The 19,519-nt window shown below is 35.9% G+C and overlaps 1 protein-coding gene across 2 annotated transcripts in view; it reads right to left on the bottom strand.

Annotated features, from left to right (window-relative positions):
• Window positions 1-260: 260 nt before the first annotated feature.
• Window positions 261-19,519, bottom strand: part of IL1RAPL1 (interleukin 1 receptor accessory protein like 1) — a 583,898-nt gene continuing 564,639 nt past the window's right edge. For both annotated transcript variants that reach the window (XM_065741550.1, XM_065741549.1), the window contains exons 8-10: window positions 13,840-13,983; window positions 2,275-2,445; window positions 261-979 (exon numbers count right to left, since the gene is read on the bottom strand). In XM_065741550.1, the coding sequence (XP_065597622.1) occupies window positions 261-979; window positions 2,275-2,445; window positions 13,840-13,983 (1,034 nt within the window). The remainder of the gene's footprint in view (window positions 980-2,274; window positions 2,446-13,839; window positions 13,984-19,519) is intronic.

Genomic DNA, 19,519 nt, shown 5'->3' with positions numbered 1-19,519 from the left:
CATTTAAAAAAATGTAAATATACAAATTCCAATGACATATAAAACAAAGTCGAAAATGTGAATGGGAAGAGAACATGGGTAAAACAGGAAGACCGATGCTACAAAGAAATTGCAAAAAACGTATGTACAAGACCCTGTTTTTCCTCATATATTATCGATTGTAATGCATGATTAACAGCAGCAGTCGAGGATGTAGTTCCAGGCACCGGACTGCAGACTCAGCTTCTACTCAAGGGGATGGACAGCCCCTTGCATTTCTGTCACCAAATGACACTTGATATACTGGTCTCCCGTGGCAAGAGGGGCAGTATTGCAGTGTTTGTGTGAGCCTCTTCTGGATTCTGCTCCCTGTTAGTTTTTGTCTGTGGCCGCTGCCCATTTATAAGTGTCATAGGGATGTTGCAGTAGGTATGCTGGTTACCTATTGAGGTAAGCGGCAGGGTGCCGGTAGGAGGTACATCATATTCATAGCTTCGATAATAGTGTTTCTGGCGCATCTGTGAATGATATGTGTTATGAAAGGTGGAGCGTAGATCTGGATGGGCAGTGGCAAGAGCAGTAGAGGTGGCAGCAGCCATTGAAATTGCAGAGACTGTCTGCAGTTCCCCAAAGGGCCCCTGCTCACTGACATCTAAAACCTGCTCATGTGTGATGGGTTCAGTCCTCTTAAAAGGCATTTCATACTGTAAACGTTTCCAGAATTTGGAATTCAACTTGTTGCATTTTGGTCCATGCCATTTAATGACAGTGAGGAGCTTGATGGTGTGCTTCAGGGCCTCAACCTCCTGATAGTTCATAACTCCTCGCAGTTCACTGCATTCAATCAGTATCACTTTGATTTCGCCTGTGACTAACATGTTCCGAAGCCTTGTTTCCAGTTCAAAGATGCTCCAACCTCTTCTTACCACATAATTTGGAGTCATGACGATGATCAGTCGCTTGCTTTGGTCTACACATCTTGCCACGTCTTCAATGTAGGCTACAAAATAAGACAATTGCTCAAAAAACAAGGCAAGAAAATACTTCATTCCCATAGGCTGGAGAGAAACAACAGGAGCAAACTCCCTTATCCCAGACACGTTCACTGAATGCTGCAAAAACATCACTTTCGAACATGTAAGCTTTGCATGTTAGGACAAGGTTTTTGGGTAACCTGCACTGAGTGAACCTGCTTTAACAAGGCAGTTGGAGCAGATGACATCCAGAAATCCTTTCCAACCTCAAACATTCTGTGATTCAGTGAAGTATTTATTTCCCCTTGGGCTATGGTTTGGAGGTGTTTGTAGAATTGTCAGTTTGTGCCTATATCTTCACTGGAACAACTGTGTCCATGATCATTTTATCCATCACCATTTTATAAAAAGAAGTCACTCAGATTAGGCAACAGAGCAGAAGCTGTGATTTATTGTCAGACTAATGATATTCTAAGGTCCACTGATGCATTAGATTCTTATCTTCCTTTCATGCCCTCCTACATACATTCACAGAAACAGAGTTGTCTCCTGAAAATTAATGCTTAGGATACTGTATATTTGAAAATATCCATGGGCTTAAGTTGTGTTTTACTTATATCAAGCATCCTTTCTTATAAATATAAATTCAGTAAAATATTTTGAACTTAGTAGTTTTATAAATGGCTACAAATGAAGTTATGAACCACAATTTACAAACAGTACTGAGCATAGGTTGGCATATGTTAAATATACACGAGAAAGATCTATTTATATCAGTTGAATCAATTCTCACTTTCAATCTCTGAAAATGATTCTGTGCATCCACTACACATTTATCTGTAGTGGATACTACCAGCAGTCTTTTAATTACACTGCTACAGATGTCTTTTCTCAGCTCTTTCCTTAGCCCAACTGTTTACTTCCTGTGTCTCTGTATAGATGGATAGTGATAATTACTTATTTAGTTATTTTTAAATGTGTGATGGATATATTTCCAGGGAACAGAAAATAATAATAAAAAATATTAATTCCTAGATGTGAAGGCTTTCAAAAAATCTGTGAATAAATATTAATTTCATTAATTTCTATTACGTGTGCATGCCCTTTCAGCACTGTCTCACCTTCAATGAATATAATAGACTTAGTAAAATATAATCCTCTAATCTAGAAAATGCATATCAAGCATATTTTGTGACTTATTCCCTAAAATGATGAAATTTAGACATTCCAAAGGAGTAAGCATAGAATTAACACTTAAATCATATACACAATCACAGCATATCCTGTATAGGAAATACACAAACATAAAGAGATCACTTACTTCCTGTGGGAATCAAATCTCTGTCTGGTATGAACAGCTTGTATCCATAATGCTTTTCAAGCATATCTGGTAAGATCTCAAGAGCAAATCTTTCTTCTTCTCCAGTTTCTTGATTCCACTGATCAGGATCCACTTTGGTATAGGAAAGATATGCATCATAGTCTTTGTTGTCTAAAGAAATATAGGAAAAAGAAATACAGGAAAGAAAGTAAATTAGATTACTTGCTGTTCTCGTGTATTAGATGATTGCCCAGGAATTATTCCTCAAAGAGTTTCTCAGGAACGGTAAATAATTTAGACAAAATAGCAATTTTTTACCTAATTTCCAGTTATTAAATATTCACCTTTCATGTTCCACCTAGTGGAGTTAATTTTTATTTAAATGGCTGTAAGACAGAAGGGATCCATACCCATACACTGAACTCAGTTTGTGCATAAATATTTGTGTGAGTCTCTGTATGAAGGAAATCCACTCAGTTGGCTGGTAGCAGCTTGTGAGCACAGAATAAAAGTCACTAAAAAGAATCCGAATTATTTTCTAGCTTTAAAATGGAAAAGCATGGAAATACCCATACCAATGAACAATTCTTTCTCTTGCATAGTAAAAATATTTCAGTTTTGCCAAATTTTCACAATAAATTTAAGGCTTAAAATGTTCTAAACATATGCATATATTTACTTCTAAAATTCATTATTTTCCCAGGCCTGGGATTATTGCCAAAATTAGATCTTTATAGAAACAAATTCCAATTATGCAGTTTAAGTATCTTGAATTCTATGTGCCTAAATATGCAAATTTAATTATATATTAATGTACATTTTGGTCTTGTGTGTTATTTCATTTCAATTAAGTGAAATATATGTGTCTGTATCTTAAATGTGCTTGGTGTGCTTACTTGAAAGACCGAATCAAAAAAGTCATCATTAATTTTCATTAAGAAGTCGATAATGCCAAGTGCTCTGGAACTAATTCGGTGGAATAAGAGGTCATGTTTTGAATTTTGTTGTGAAGAATGCAGAAAAAAATCAATGGCAAGATTAATGAAATGTTAACATCTTTCTAACTCTCTTGACAACATTATGCCCAGGCTATCAAGAATATCAATTGCTTGTAAAAGAGACCTGATTGAATACTCTACCATGTGTTATAAGTAGTGTTACACTCATTCAATGCTGACTTCTTTTTTTTTTTTTGCTCAGCCAATCCTTTTTTTGATCTTGCAATTTTTTTGTACTTTTTTTGTTACACTATTTGGAAAAGCCTGACAAAAGTAGGAAAGGAGTTGTCCACTCTTCCTTTCAAGGAACCACTCATACTGTGCTTATTAAAATTTTCAGAAGATAAAATTAAAATGGTAAAACTTCTTTCAGACTTTCAAATCCAATGAAATTACTGCGTGCTTCATCTTCTCTCCTACACAATTTACGTGAAATTATCTGTTGGAGTGTAACGTTCACAGAAAATAATGAAGAAACCAACAACAAAAGAGGTAAAAAATGTCTTCCTTTGATCTATTATTCCATCATTGCAGTACTTATGATCCATAATTCTATAGTATAATTTCTATAAATCTCTATATTGGAAAAGTCTTAACCCAGTGACAGTGTTAACACAGAAAAGTCAGGAGATATATGGAGAAATCTCCACAAATGACAAAAAGATGATGTGGTCATGCCATTTTCTTTTATTGCCTTAGTAATCGTCATAACGATATTACATGTTTTAAAGCAGCATTAGTCTTTGGAAGCCTTTAAATAAATATGAAAATGTGTCATTTCTCAAAGGGGTGAATCACAAAAATAATGCAGTGTTCCAACTGTTTTGAAGGCTTCAGGATATTGTTCATGAAGACAGTTTGCACATTCTTAGTTAGGGGGAAACTTACTCATACTATGCACAACTTTCTTGCACAGGTAATTATGACTCTAATGCATTTTTTTTTTAATATAAATTATATACATTTTCATACCATCCAGCATTCCTACTGACTATAGCTGCACTATCCATGATTGCAGGGAACACATCTTTCAATCCTAGTTCCCTAGTTTTAGTAGTATTTGAAAGGCTAAGTTGGACAGGATTGAGTATTGTATACACAGATGGGTTCAGGCAATCATGAATTTATTCAAATCCAGTACAGCTAGATGTGTAGTCCACTCTGGGAAACTGTTAGATGCTATAGCACAGTGGTTTTCCTGAGCTATTAAACTCCCCATCTGTCAGTTATTTTTAACTTTGATGAAAAGTAGAAAGCTCAATTTACAGCAGAATTACTTTATGCAGTAATTTTGTTATCTAATGGGCTGACATACTGGCATAAGCAGACAATTCTAAAAATGTGAGATGTCTGGGATACACAGGGTATGATCACATACCTCCCATCTCCATGAAAGTATTTTAACACAGAGAAGATGACCTCTCTGATCAGGGCTCTTCTCAGTTAAAAGGCTCCAGCAACTTCTGTTTTTAAAGGGTGGAACTGACGTCTGTATTCTAAAGGTCTTTTTGATCTTCATTCTTGGTTGTCTCAATGGACTGAGAGTGAGAGCCTGCAGCCATCAGGCTCTTGTAGCTGGGTCAAAGCCTGGCAGCTGGGACTCACAACTAGCTAGTCTTTTGGCCATTTCACATGGAATAAAGAGGCTCTGCAAACCCTTTGCTGTTGGGCTGTTTACCACATAGGCTTTCTTTTGCATAACAACACATTCAGGAGAGCCCAAACTATAGCAAATATGCAGTAAATACACCATTGCTTTCTGTTTTCTTGCCTGTTCATTGGAACATATATTTTATATTTGAAAATGTTTGGTCTCAGCATATCTTCTCTTTCCACAACAACCAACCAACCAAACATACAAAGCAAACAAAAATTTAATCAGAAATTTCCTAATCTTATCCTAATCACAGTAAAGTTACAAAAGACGTGATACTACTGTAGTATTGTAATAACTAAATACTCCCAGATTTGGGTACACAATCAGTTCATATACTGTCCAGAACAAATATTTAGTTGTAGAATGCAAAGGCAAAAATCCAAAAATGAAACAAAGCTGGAAGCATCCCAGACTTAATTCTACAAAGATAATTTACTCATTTCCCCTCATCAGCAAACAATGAAGTCTTCTATACAAACATCCTCAGAGTGAAGATGTGATTGCCTGTTACTGAACTTTGGCTTTAGATACAGATTACTCCATTTCAAATATTTCTTGTTGTCAGGCTCCTGTGCATTACCAGTAAACAGGACTATAGTTACTCACTACCTGTTTCCACCCAGACTTGGGAAGAAAAGTACCTGCTAATTGTCAAATGAAGGGATTTTGATCATTTCATCTGAAAGTTTTCTTTTTCCCGTGGAGATTCAGAGCAATTTGCTACATTTACTTTTGTACCTGAAAGCATTGTTCTTTCCTTAACTGTTTCAGAATTCTTTTTTTATAGAAATGTATCCGAATAAATTTTTCTGTCTTTGCCTCCAGGTACTTTGCAGAGCCTGTTTTATGCAATAGCAGTCCTTTAATTCAGTAAATGCATCTGAGTATGACATAAAGTACCATATAATGACAATAGTGTTCGCTGTAGATGGGAAGAGGCTTCTCACCTCTTCCCATTCTTTATGGATGGACAAATAATCCTCTCTGGTTATGAGATTTGTAATTGTTTTCCACTGCTACTAGGTACTATACAACTAGGATGAAGCTCTTCAGCTCAACAGTCTCCATTTTTATGAAAGTGTGTTGTATTCATAAACTGAAAAGGCTGAAATAAAACATAAAATAGACTTCACACAGGCAAATTTAGTGAAAAATAATAATTCATGGTGTACTGTAAATAATTATGAGAGTACACTGAAGCTCTAGATTAGTTTGGTACAGTCAGGTCAGACATGGATGATACTCCAGGTACAATGCACGTCAGTCAACCAAAGGCCGATTGTACCTCAAGGCCCTTCTCAAACAGGCTGTGAAGAACAAATTTTGCCATAGCATTTTAATTGGTGCATGAAGTTGAAAGTAAGGACACTGAGTAATGGTCTTGGACTCAGCCAAAGGTCAGAAAAGAATTTTTGGATCAGTCTTAGGGGTAGATATTGGAGGTGAACTGCCAGATCCATTAAGAACAAATTGAGAAACTATTTCATTCAGCAACTCAGGGTTTTAGCCAAAACACCTTTTGCATCATTGCAACATGAATTCTTTGATGCTGTCCATTTATTTCAGTGATCATCCAAATGTAGAAATGCTTATATTCCTTGTAACTTTCTGGAGCGTTAATGCTGAAGAGGTCATATAAATTTTTAGGGGAGAAAGTTGTAAATGCTGCTTATTATTCTGAGGATGTGCTCAGCAGCAATCTTTTAAAGGCTCAATGTAAGCATAAAATGAATCTCAGACTCCATATGAATCTACTTTCTTCTTCTATAGCGACCAACAGACAAATTCAACTTTGAATTTTTATTATATATGTACATGTTTTCTAACAATTTGCATGTTGCCCTCCAAGGGGACAACACTTTGGGCCTTTGAGGGTTCATTAAACCTTAAGCATTGCAGCTACTTCTGCTAATGGAGTACAGGAAACTATATATAGATGAAAAATTAAAAATAGAAAAGTACCTTCATAAAGTTATATTTTTCTTATCAACCATGTTCAAGCAGATGACAAGTTTTGATTCTCAGCTGGCATAGTATGTTATAACAAGAGAGAAATAGAGTGATCAAAATAAAGACAAACATACAATGCAGTAGTTCATGATGTAGATAGATTTGAATCTTATTTTAATGAAGCTGTACACCTAGACACCAGGGACTGCCTACACCTTTGTGTGTCCTGTAATCCTCCAGAGTCATTAATGGCAACTGCAGAAATATGCAGTGCTCCAAAGGAAGCTGAAAACACATGGCCCACTCTGCCACCAGGAGTATCCAGAGACACTTCTGGCTTTCCCAGGTCTTCCCTTTGTGAACTGCAGGGAGATGGACAGCTGATGGATTCTGCAAGTGCTGCAGGGAACTGCTGCAAGGCATTCCTCTTTGAAAACACAGTGGTAAGCAAGAGTTGCAAAGGGGTGCGTTCTCAAAATTTCAGAGAGAATTTTGTGCCTGTTTCATTATTCACACATTTAATTTTCACACTGCAATAGCGCTCATCACCCTCAAAACAGTGAAAAAGATAACCTACATTCTTGGATGATTAAAAGCACCAAATCATTATGAGACTTTCAAAAGACTTGTTTTTCTTCAGGCTATTTACTGTTGATTGTGATGCTCACCTTATCATTTACTTTAATTTCTGTTCTTTAAATGCCAAGCCTTTTTTATTGTTAATAAAAACAAAGAACTGCCAACATCAGCTTTGCCATGGTGAAGTACCTGTTAAATGGAGTATTCCTAATTATATTCTAGATCCTTGCCTGAAGTGCTAAATGGTGAATTGAAGGGAGATTATAAATGCAACACTGGTAAAAAGGCTAAAGAAGTATAATCAGTTCTAAAAAGGTTCTTGAGTATTCTCAGCACACCATAGACTGGGAAAAATAAAAATGTCCTTTGCCCGTAAGTGGTATATTTATAAAAATATGAAAGCAGCAGGTATGCATTTTTTTCCCTTCCTATTAATTTGTCAGCCACATTTAAGGTATATTTTTCCTTATTATATATAACTACAACTAAAATTTCTTAATGATAGGTATGTAAGATTACTACTTATTTAGAAAGAATAACCTGTTATTAAAGGTGATTTTTTCTCATGTACTTACTCAGATTCCTAATTTGTAGCTAAATGAAGAGGAAAGCTTCAATGTTTCTAAGCCATTTTCATTAATATGGAAGTTAGTAGCTAAATTAAATACTACTATTGAAGTAATTCTGCTTTTAATATAAAAAGCAGGTGCACTGTTAATCTCAAAAATTGCTCTTGACATGAAAATGCAAAGTTTTATATACCATTATCAGAATGTTAAAATTTTTGAAAACTAAAATATGGTGCTAGAAGATGTCTTCTTGGTTTGTACGAGCAATTTGCTGGTCTCAGAAAAAGATATTGGTAGTAGGTACTGAAAGACTGAATGGTAACTACTTAGTAAGGAGTCATAGCATAGCATAGGATATATCTAAGAAAGACTAGATCCTTTTTTAAAGAAAAGAAATTCAATAATTGTCAGGTAAAGTCTGAAAAGAAATATAATATTTTCTGTACAAAATAAATATCTTAAACTGACAGTGTCAAGTAATGACTACTTGTTATCATCCTAATTCAACAAAACAGCTTATTACCTATATAAAATACAGATTTATTTGTGTTCAAGTGGTCTATGATAGTACTTAAATCATTGGGTTATATAAGGTGAAAACTGGAGCTGAGATAGCCTTGGTGTAAAAAAATAAAAAATAAAATAAGTTTTTGTGGGTACAAAAAAAACCTCAGGGGAGAAATGGCTTGGAAAAAAGGCTTTCAATCTAAAATTCTAGAAATTGGATGCCAATATGCTGCATTCATCTTGCTTACCTTGGAAATATGTCCTTTGAAAACAACAACAACAAAAAAATCAACAACAACAAAACAAGAAAAACAACTTCAAAGCTCAGAGCCATTTGACAGAGCTGCTGGCTGAGGAACAGGAGATATCTCAGTCTTCAGATGGTAGACTCTGTTTTCATCCTTAGTTCACTGTTTTTTAAAATGATTCTATGTGCCATAAAATAGGGAGAGAATAAAATAATGATAGAGGAAAAAACAGAATCTTCTATTTGAATTAGTAAGTATCAAAGGAAACTAGAAAATCCTATATTCATTGGAGACATAGAGATTTTATTATTTGAATTGCTTTTCAGATATAAATAAATAGCATAAATGATAAGAGTTAAGAGCTAATGTAGGCAATTATCCAACAATAAAATTGTAATTAAATAAGAGGAAAATCCCTGCTTTGTAACTAGTAATCCTTAGAAAGATGAAGGCAGCTTTTTTTTCTAAAGGTGATTTTAATAGAAATTGAAATTGACATTCATAGAGTAGGATTTCTTATTGCCACCATTTGCCAATAGCCAACAAGAATACGTATACCGTGCTGAGGCTGCTACTGCAAACTTATTCTATGAATCCCTAGGGAAAATTCTGTAATTTCAAAGTCACTAACTTCAGCAGTAATTTCAGTCTAGCTGTACCTGCAGAGCGTGATCACTAACACAAGCACTTCAGCAGATGCCTAGGCCACTGAAAAAAGCTATATATGAAAGTTAGCAGCTAAGTCACACAGAAGTGTTAATAATCTGAAAGCTTTGTCTTTCTTTGTTGAACAAGAGGTTTGCTAGGGCGAAACACAGGAAAGTATGGGGAAGAGTGTTCTACTTCATCTTAATTTGTGCAGTGTTATTTTTTGGGCAATCCCATAGGTCTGCCTGTGAACCCTGACAGTATTTTGCTACTAAATAATGGTAAAGATGAAAATCACATCTACTTAAGTAGTCCCAGATGCAACAGACATTTCAAGACAGAAACAATTTCATCAGTTTCTTAATGTGAGAATTGATTTAATTCCTCTCAGAAAACAACAAAACCCATTTTTTAATAGAGTGCAACACTCCCAGACCAGAAACATCCACTACAGGTGTCATATACTGAATCCAAGAAAGATTTCCTAAGTTTAAAGAGCTTGGCAATGACACTTTTCAACTATCTTAGGAACACTTTAAAAAAAGAAATTAAATTAAAATAAGAAAGGAAACAAAGTGAAATCAGAGAAACTCCAGGGCCTTGTTTTCCCAGGTGCCAAGCCTGGCCATGTATAGCCTGAGAACTTGTCTCTCTATTCTCCCACGTTTCCTTTGCAGGGAAAGTTAAGAATAGTGTGAAAGACACCATCGAGAGAGGCCTGTCCAACACTGTAGAAACAGTTGATGGGAACTAAAGGCACTGAGGGTCCTTTAGAAGGTTGTTGAATCAACTGTCAAATGAAGGTCTCTCTTTATAGTTATCAGCTGAATATCTTGGTGAATTGGAGTTCCTGGACTCTCTAAGGCAGCATCAGAAAGGATGCTGCTCATCTGACTCTCCTTCTTCCCTTGCTGACTGTCTTGGTGGCTGTCCTACTTTGTGATTGATCCTTCCATGATTTCATGTACAGAAACAGTCTCTTGAAGAAGGAAATTGTCCTAGGTAAAGCCCTGGGAAAATTTCCATAGATTTTGGAGGCCTGGGTTTCATCTCTCTTGAAAACGAAGAGTAGATTTCTATACAGTGGTACTATCTCCTCTGATACCAAAAGGTGTTTAAGATCAGAGAGTGTAAGAAGTTTGGTATGTCTTGATCCAAGGTAATTACAAATGTTTTCTTGCATTTTGTTTTAATCTTTGCTGTTCATTTCTTCAAAGTTCATTTGAAACTGAGAAAGCCAACAAAGAAGATCCATGTAAAATAAAAATACAGAAATAGTAACAGCTAAAACACTTATCAGAGGATGAACGTGCTATAAAACTCTAATGTAAGGGCTCTGAGTACAATAAGGCATAAGAGTTAATCACTTCTTAAAGCCACTTTCACTATAGCATACTAATACTTAAAGTGAACATTATGGAAAAGACTTTTTAAAATGAACTTTTAAATTTAGAGTCTTAAACCTAAAAAGAATGCCTGACATTTAAGAATGATCAGCCCCAGAAGTTCCCAATGAAGCATCTATTTCTGAAAATATTGTGTTTTTTTTTTTTTTTTTCAGAATATTAGTGAACATTTCAAGATGGTGCTTAAGGGATCTTGTCAGATCTTGAATTAAAATTTGCTGGACAAAGAGGTTTTAGACCAACCCACTGGATGAGCTGTCTCTCTGAGAGGCAAGGCTATGCCAAGTAGCTTCAAGTGGGAAAGATGTTTTGCCACTGTTCAGAGAGCTTTGCCTGCGCTTCATCTCCCAGGAAGATGTGTCAGACATTAGCGATGAAGTCCACTAACCACAATCCAGCATAGTGTTAATTTGATTATGCTCTATTTCACCAAGAAAGGGAGTTAACCAAGGGAAAAAAGAGGGTTTTCCCAGAAGACAAGACTGAGCTGAAGTGTTTGCTGGAGGGAAAAAAAAAGAGGAAAACAAGAGTTACTGAGATGAGAGAAAACGGAATATTCAAAGATGCAAGGTAAAGAAATGAGGAATCAGCATCTGTGAATATTTGTTTAATCTCCATCGCTCCCAGATAAAATAATAAATTAAGTTACTATAGTTTTAAGGATTAAATATTCTGTTTTCAACTATTTCTCACAATTTACCCATGCCACCCACAGAAATGTGCATGAGAAAATCTAGTGTCAAAGGAAAAGAAAGAGGAACTGTGACAACATTCAACATCCTGAAGGCCTTGTTCAGAAATGAAGCATTGCATGTTATAAATATTTTCAAAGGAAAATTTTAACTGGACCTCACTTTTACAGTGTTTCAAATTCTGTCTGGATACAACACAGTGAACCCAAAAAGCCTATGACATTTTGATGTTTGCTTATATATGTGCTATCCAGAAGTATGCCAGCGCACGATGTAAATGCTGAATAGCATGTAGGCACTTGGCTGTGGCGTTGCAGGAGTTCAGGTCAGAAAAAGATTTTACAGTTCAGCATTTTGTGCCTGTCAGTAACAGGTGAAGCCAAGGGAAAGGACCTGAATTTATGTCTGCAATTTATTTCCACACAAACTCTGGCTTGGCCTTCTGAGGCATTTTCTCTCTGTCTTCTTAATTCTGCAAGAGCATAGGTGAGACAGATCAGAAGTCCAGCTGCAGTATCTTCATTGTCACAGCAGGTTTTATCCATGCTTCTAGTATACTGAGTACAGCAGAAGCTACAGTATTCTGTTATGAGATTCTGCAAGTATTATTTTTCCTGGTGTGTTACTTCAATTAAACACTCACACTATGAGTCTGCATTGAACGTATAAGGAGAATCCAAGCTTTATCTTGTAAATTAAATTAAATTTACTTGGAAAAAAACCAAACTGATGCTATTTTTCCTTCTCTCAAATTACAGAATAGTATTGTTTAGAAGCTAAAATGGATGATTCTGTTCTCAGGTCACTGATGTATGGGATGAGAGGAGAGAGAGATAGGTGTGTAACACTAAGTCAGCAAATAAATTGGTGAGATTTGAACTAACAATAAATGACAGCTGTAAAAGTAAGAATTACTGACACAGAGAGAGAAAACATTAAATTGCAACTATTTAAACAATTACTAAGGCATATGGTTTTTTTTCTTTCATAAGAATAATATTGAATTCAATTTATATATATATATATTTATATTGAACAATATTGAATTCATACATGCAAGTAAGTACACTCCTGTAAATGATGGGTTGCATTTTAGAAGATCTCGGCTTCTGAAAAAAAGTAGTGTCTGTCATAATACTTCTTGAATCACAGTCCTGATGGGCCACAGTTTCCTGTTCTGTAAAGTTAGTAACCTGTTGTGTTTTATTTTTCCCAACTGAACTGCTGTATTAATATGCATCCTTTTAGTCACTCTGGTAAGAAACAAAATGTTCCAATGTTCTGAGGCTCTTTGTTGTTCTGGGCATTTTCTACTTTTAATTCTTGTGCATTTTTAGATTGGAGGTGGAAATGGGTCATACCCTAGTGATCTTAATATGGAAGGCTTTCCCTTACATCAGACCTTTAATTTTACTGCCACTCTCCTGCATCAGTGGCAGATTTGGACAGTGTAGTATGTATTTCTTATAGTACGTCACACAGCAGCTGCTATCCACAGGCTATTACCTTGAACTATAATATAACTTTCAGCAGTATTTGAGTAAATAGGGAAGTTCTCTCACCAAAGATGTAGCAGTAGCACAAAACATCAAGAACTCTGACCCAAGAAACCAAATCTAATTAATCAGAACCTGCAGCTCAACCTGGTTTGCTGTCCAGCAGCAGTTTTGATTAGCGGGCAGAGAGGATTTTCTTTGTTTCTCAAAAAAAAAAAAAAAAAAAAAAGTATATATTTGACACAGTTTAGAACATTCACTGCAGATTACTTTTGTTTCAGCTGACTGTCCTTGAACCACAAAACAGTGCTAATGATCATTAACCACTCTCCCAGTGACTAAGTAAATGAACTCAAGAAAATGGAGTGTTGGGTGTGCTCCCAAACACTCAGCAGTTTATTGAAACTGATCCATTTAAACAAACAGTAAACTGAAATTCAGTCCAATCTCTACCTCTTAGGGAAATATAATTACTGAAGACACTTCCAAGTTTACGAGGAGGTGAAACTGGCTTTCAGCACTGACAGAAAGGAAGTCTTTAAAGCCTCAGTATTAGTAACTTTCATGTGATGCTGGGAGTACTGATCCAAGAGATGTGTGTCACCTCGAGATCCAGAGAGCAACACAAACATCAGCTGAGTAGTCATTGCTGCTAATGTGCTGTATGAGGAATGTGTACTAAAGTCAGTGCCTAATGCAGTGGGAAATAAAAATTGCAGTTGTTAATGTATCTTGAACTGAAATTAAATTTGGGCCTTGATGAAGAGAAATAGGCACATTTAGACAGTATGAAACATACTGAAAAGCTGCCTTACCTCCATCTAGTTCTTCAGCTCCAAAATGATTCCTGTAGAAGAGCATAATCTCTATCTTGTAACACTTGTAGATAGTCACTAAACAAACAAGCAGCAGCAGAATAGCACCAAGCCCACCAGCAAGCTCAACTGTATACATCAGCTCTGCAAAGAATTACAAAATGCAATAACAACCACATTCCAAAACAGAAAAGATTAACAGCAGACTTCATATTTATGTAAATTATTAAAATAAAATAATGAGGAATAGGGTTATTTTTATTTTTCTGAAGATCCCGTGAAAGTAAGTAGGAATGTATTTTCTTTATTGACATACTTTTTCCTCTGGTGTGGTATCTCAACTGCTGTTTTGTAAAACAACAGATGCTGGAATATGTGTGTGCATATGCATACCTATGAGAGATTTGATAACCCTCGTCCATCTCTCTCTCTGCAGATACACTCCAGTTCATTTTATACACATAAATGTTGACATTCCATTTACAATGAAAGCAAAGGTGAATGTTTTTTTTATGGGGTATTATAATGAAAACACATCCTCTGCATTACTTCACATATAAATAAGAAAATCTCAGGTTTTGGATGAATTTCAGTCTACTGGCTGGATCAAACTAGGATTTGTTTTCCTCAAAAAGAAAAGCAAGCAAACAAACAAACAAAAAGCAAAGAGAAAAAACAGATTGAGTGTTGTGAAGACAAATTATCCAAGGAACTCCAAAACCACACTTCTCAGATATCTACTAATACCTTTGACACTGTTTTCCAATGATCTGAAACTCATCTTTATTCTCCTGTCTGTCCACAAGCAGTTGGCTTATGTTTAGACATTGCAAACCATCCCAATTTGTCAGTTCTGACATCATCATTCAGACAATGGGCACCCGCCGGGGCTTTTGTTGCACTCTGTCACTGGAGAATGACATGACTGAGATCATGCCATGTAGTTCCCTTCCAAAGGATGGGGACTCTGATCAAATGTAGCCATATCTATCTAACATTGACCTCCTCAGTGGAGTCACTTGTCAGTGAATAAGTAATGTCATCACAGACCTTCATTCCTCCCTGTCTAAACCACTGCATGCTCAAGAAAACTCAGCCAGCTACATGACATCCATTCTGCTTTTGATTATCAGTAGGAAACTGGCAAGTGGCAACAAACGAAAAGAGTGAGAATGTTAGCACTGTTGTAATTTGAACTAAGTAATAAATGGCATATATTATGACCCCCTATATTTTTCCAATGTGCTCAGTTCTAAGGAATGACAAGAAGTAAAATCTTGGAAATCCAAGTGATGCAGTTTTGCTTCATAAAATCTGTACTGTTGAAAGGTCAGTTCCATGTTTCTTTCATGCCATCCTCTTACAGTGGGCAGTTTCTTTCTGAATGAAGCACTGTAGCCCTGATGTAACCAACTAACTTGTTTTAATTTTTGTGTGTGTGTGTGTGTGTGTGTGTGTGTGTGTGTGGTTATGCAGACACAACATAATACAATTCAATTAGAAAAATAAAAGATTATAGAAAAATGTGAGAATTCCATTTATTTTGACTATATCTACTGAGATTCACATACTTTTTATTATTTTGTAGTGACTGTAAGATGATTTCATTGCTCTCTAGAAGACACTAAAAGTGCAATAAAATGAAATAAAGAAGTATTTATGTCCTGTGTCATTCTTTCCAAAACTGTGCTGGAAACTCCTTTGTGTTAGATATTTTCTAATACTTTTCTGGTCCAGAGAAGGGAATGTTATTAAAAACGGCCAACAAAAAATTGTTTGCATAGACAAATAATACAGTATTTTACAATATCAATGGAAATGGAAATTACTCTGGGCTTACTATACCCTGTTTATCATTTTGTACTACAGGTGATGCAGCTGTTCAACAGGGACTAGAAGAAAGGCTTAATACATTGGGTTGCTAGGTACCAAATACACTATTTATGTGCCTGCTGTTATAGCTCATTAAAAGTGAGGGAAAACTTTACAGCTGGAAAACAGAAGTTTTTGCTAAATTAATGATTTTGAGATTAAATGGAAAAAATAACTGCAGCTAGTTACTTGTTCTCTAACACTGTGCATGAAATCAAATAAATGGACTGCATCACTTTTGCTATTAGAGAGGCCCTCCCAAGCGCTCTTTTCTCCCCAAAATAATTCAAGACTATTCCTGTATATTTTCTTTGATAAAGTCTATCTGAACACACATGAACCTACTTCAAACCTATTAGATAAGCAAAGTAAGAAACAAACATCTCAGTTCACCCTAAAAGTTTCACAAAATTTCCTTTTTATCTACTGCCACCATAGTCACTGATGAGCACAAGAAGGGTAAGATGGGCCTTTCTTAAACAGATTTGTTTGCAAAGTCAGTTTCTTGCTCTACCCTTTGAGCACAGCAAGCTGGTATTTTCATCCATGCTGAGCTATGTTTATCAGCACATGCTCACCCTCTGTCTCGGGTGATGTTTATCAGGTCCTGAGGCAGAGACACAGTGATGAGCCCAGCAGACTGCTGTATTCTTACATCCCACTGCACTAATGCCAAAGCCAGCCCCCAAAATACCACAACTGGTACAGCCCCATCTGCATAGTGCTGTGAAGGGCAGCAAAGATTAGCTTGGGCACAGTGCCACATGCAACTGTGTGCTTTTGGGCCTTGAGCCAGTGCTTCCCCAAGTTGCTAAACTAACTGTACAGGGAATCTAGCTGGCTTTGTACACCTCAGGATTTTATTTAAGAGCATCACTGTGCGTTGCACAGAATTGAAGGTGTCAGAAGCAGCAGGCTCAGTCTGGCCATTGGTGTTGGTCCCTCAGATGGCAGCCATCATTTCACTTTCCTTAGTGTCTTAGAGTTCCTTGTGTGAAGTGGGAAGGAGTACTTGAATTCCTTCCTGGGAGCAGTTATTCCTGAATGGTGCCTTGTGAAGGTGATTTGTATAAGAGCAAGGGCTTAGTAATCATGTCACAACAAGGACAGCGTATGAGGTTGCCTTTGCAATAACATGAATTTTTTAGCGCTGCTGTCTTCTGTCTTTTGCTTTGCAATTTGAGTATGACTGCTACAGCAGGCACTGCACTGCCTTTGATCTGCTTTTCCTGCTGAAACCCAGGTTTCCCACAGTGGCTGGATGCTAAAAAGATTCAGTTTCAGCACAATACAGCATCAGAGGGGGGAGACAAAAAGTACAAACGTTTTAAAACCCATTTAACCTCTGTGTTATGTTGCTCAAATTACAGACCTTGCCCTCCTTAAGGACCAAGACCAAATATAAAAAGTCGTAGAGGAAAATTACTAGGCTAACCCTTAGGGGGACAAGCATTCTGTTAAACACAACAAACGAGCGAGCGCCAAGGAGCTACATTCAGAAGCACAGCAATCATTTAGTTACAGGCAATTAACAACAGTCCTCCAGTAGCACGGGAACAGTTCTACTCCAAGGGAAAACGCATTGATTACTGCTGCAGTTGTAGATTGGTTTCTGAATAAATAGCTTCAATTTAAAACGAGATTTGTTACAAGCAGTTTGACCAATGGCTACAATTTTTTTTCCTTATCAGGAGGCTTTGGCCTGGAAAGCCAAAGAAAGAAACAGCTAATTAAAACAAAGTACATGTCCTCTTTAAATATCTGCATAATGTGATGGTAATAAACATATTCATTTTATACTGATCCTATCCTAATTATCAGGCATACCTTTGATCTTCACCTGGATTTAATTTTTTATAACATTCCCTTCTCTCTGTCACACATGTAATGCACTAATCTTAGTTTACAAGAAAGTAAATAAAAGGGAGCTTTCAATATTCATATCTTGTGACTTATACGATGTGCTTCAGAGACCTTACATTAAATGATCTGTGAGAACTTAAAATTAATCTTATTCTATTCATTAGCCTGTATACAGCTGAGCTACTAAGAAAAATAATTATATTTCAAGTATCCTTTTTGGTGATTTATAGCTCTTTGAGAATATGTGATTTATAGCTGTGTATTCAATTTCTGAAGCTTTTTCAAAATCCAATTACAGTCTATCTAAGGTTTCAATTTTGCAATTACGCAGACTGCTTAACTTCACAGACGATAAGCAATCCTTCTGAAGTCAATTGGACTATTCACAGAGCATCAGGTTATCTCACACTTAAATCTTTGTAACTTTGTGCCTAGATGCATTTTCGTTCTCCACTTGTCTTGGACAAATTCACTCATAAAGCTAAACACTTGCCTAGATTCAGTTCTTAGTTTAACTAGATATATGTTTCTAGACTTCAATTATTAAGTGAAACACTGAAGTAATGGCTATAATTTGGAGAGGGGGCAATTAAAGCTGATGCTTACTAAAACTCTTAGTGTTTTCTGTGAGAATGAAAAAAGGCAGATACTGGAAACCAGGAGTGATGTGTCATAAGATTCGGATTTGACTGCAGAGATGTGTGCTTCCCATAAGGGAAAAAGGAGGCCAGCTAGCAAAGGAATATTCATCTGAGGCTCTTTTAACACATCAGCAGTAAATAATAGACGGATATGAGGGAGAAAAAAAAAACTATATTCACATTTTGAGAATGGAGAAGTATGCTGCTTTCTTCTTTCTTTAATGCATATATATATGTAATCGTGTGTACCAGTATTTGCATATTCAGTTCTCTACATTTTGAGAATTTTTTCGTTTGTTCCTAAGTGCCAAATAAATTGGTTTGTATTTAAGGAATCAAGATTGCTTTATGGATACTGTTGTGAGTAACCACTTACAGATGTTGTAGGACAATTTCTGATGCCAATAGATTTGGGGTAGCAGATTTGAAGTGACCATTACCTTGATCATGAAACCGTCTCTTAACACGAAGTGTACACTTCCTGCCAACAGAGGGTCGTACATAACAGTAGTTGCCTGCACAGTTCACTTAAGATGCGTTACTTAAATTACAGGGGTCTTTGTTTTTTTTATTTTACAATACATTTTATATGTTAGAAATGTTAAGGCTCAGTTATCTCACCTCATTTATTAGATCAAAATATAATATATACTCCCTATTTTGTATATACATGTATGTATGAGTACCAGATTGGAATTTTGTCAACAACAAGCAGCATATCCAAGCTGTGGGTCTGTTGGATTTTTCAGTACTACTAGAATAGAGAAAATGATGGAAAATAGTAGTTTTTATATTCCTAGTCATGACATTTTTATTCCTTTTGAGAAATTCGGGATACCTGTTCCCAACAGAAGAATAATTACAATCTTGAGTATGTTAACTCAGAAAAGAAAAGTAAAATTTGCATGACTTAAAACATTACTGATTAGTAGAGCTTCGATTTGCTTATTTTAGTAGAGACATCAAACATCCCACACCATTACTTCTCTTAGATCTGTTGAAATAAATGAATGTAAGAAGCACAAGAAGGTGCTAAATTGTGGAGAAAATGGAGTACCAAGTTACAAGGATGTAAAATCATAAAACAAGCTGTTTGCATTTATTCCTAAGGACAGCATTATGAATAATTTACATCTGCATGGTTTATAAAACATTTTGTGACACTTTATATTAAAATATTTTCTTCCTCGCTAATCAAGGTTAGAATTGAATTATATATATAGACATTATATAAAAAGAACATATCTCAAAAGTGGAACAAAAGCTGTTTTAAAAAGGAATATGTTAAACAACCAACTTGCTTG

The sequence above is a fragment of the Cyrtonyx montezumae genome, unplaced genomic scaffold (assembly GCF_038088225.1).
Source record: "Cyrtonyx montezumae isolate F1298 unplaced genomic scaffold, pur_monq_1.0 scaffold_3, whole genome shotgun sequence".
NCBI lineage: Eukaryota > Metazoa > Chordata > Aves > Galliformes > Odontophoridae > Cyrtonyx > Cyrtonyx montezumae.
Note: the sequence above shows the minus strand (reverse complement) of the source record. Positions and strands in the feature narration are given on the sequence as shown.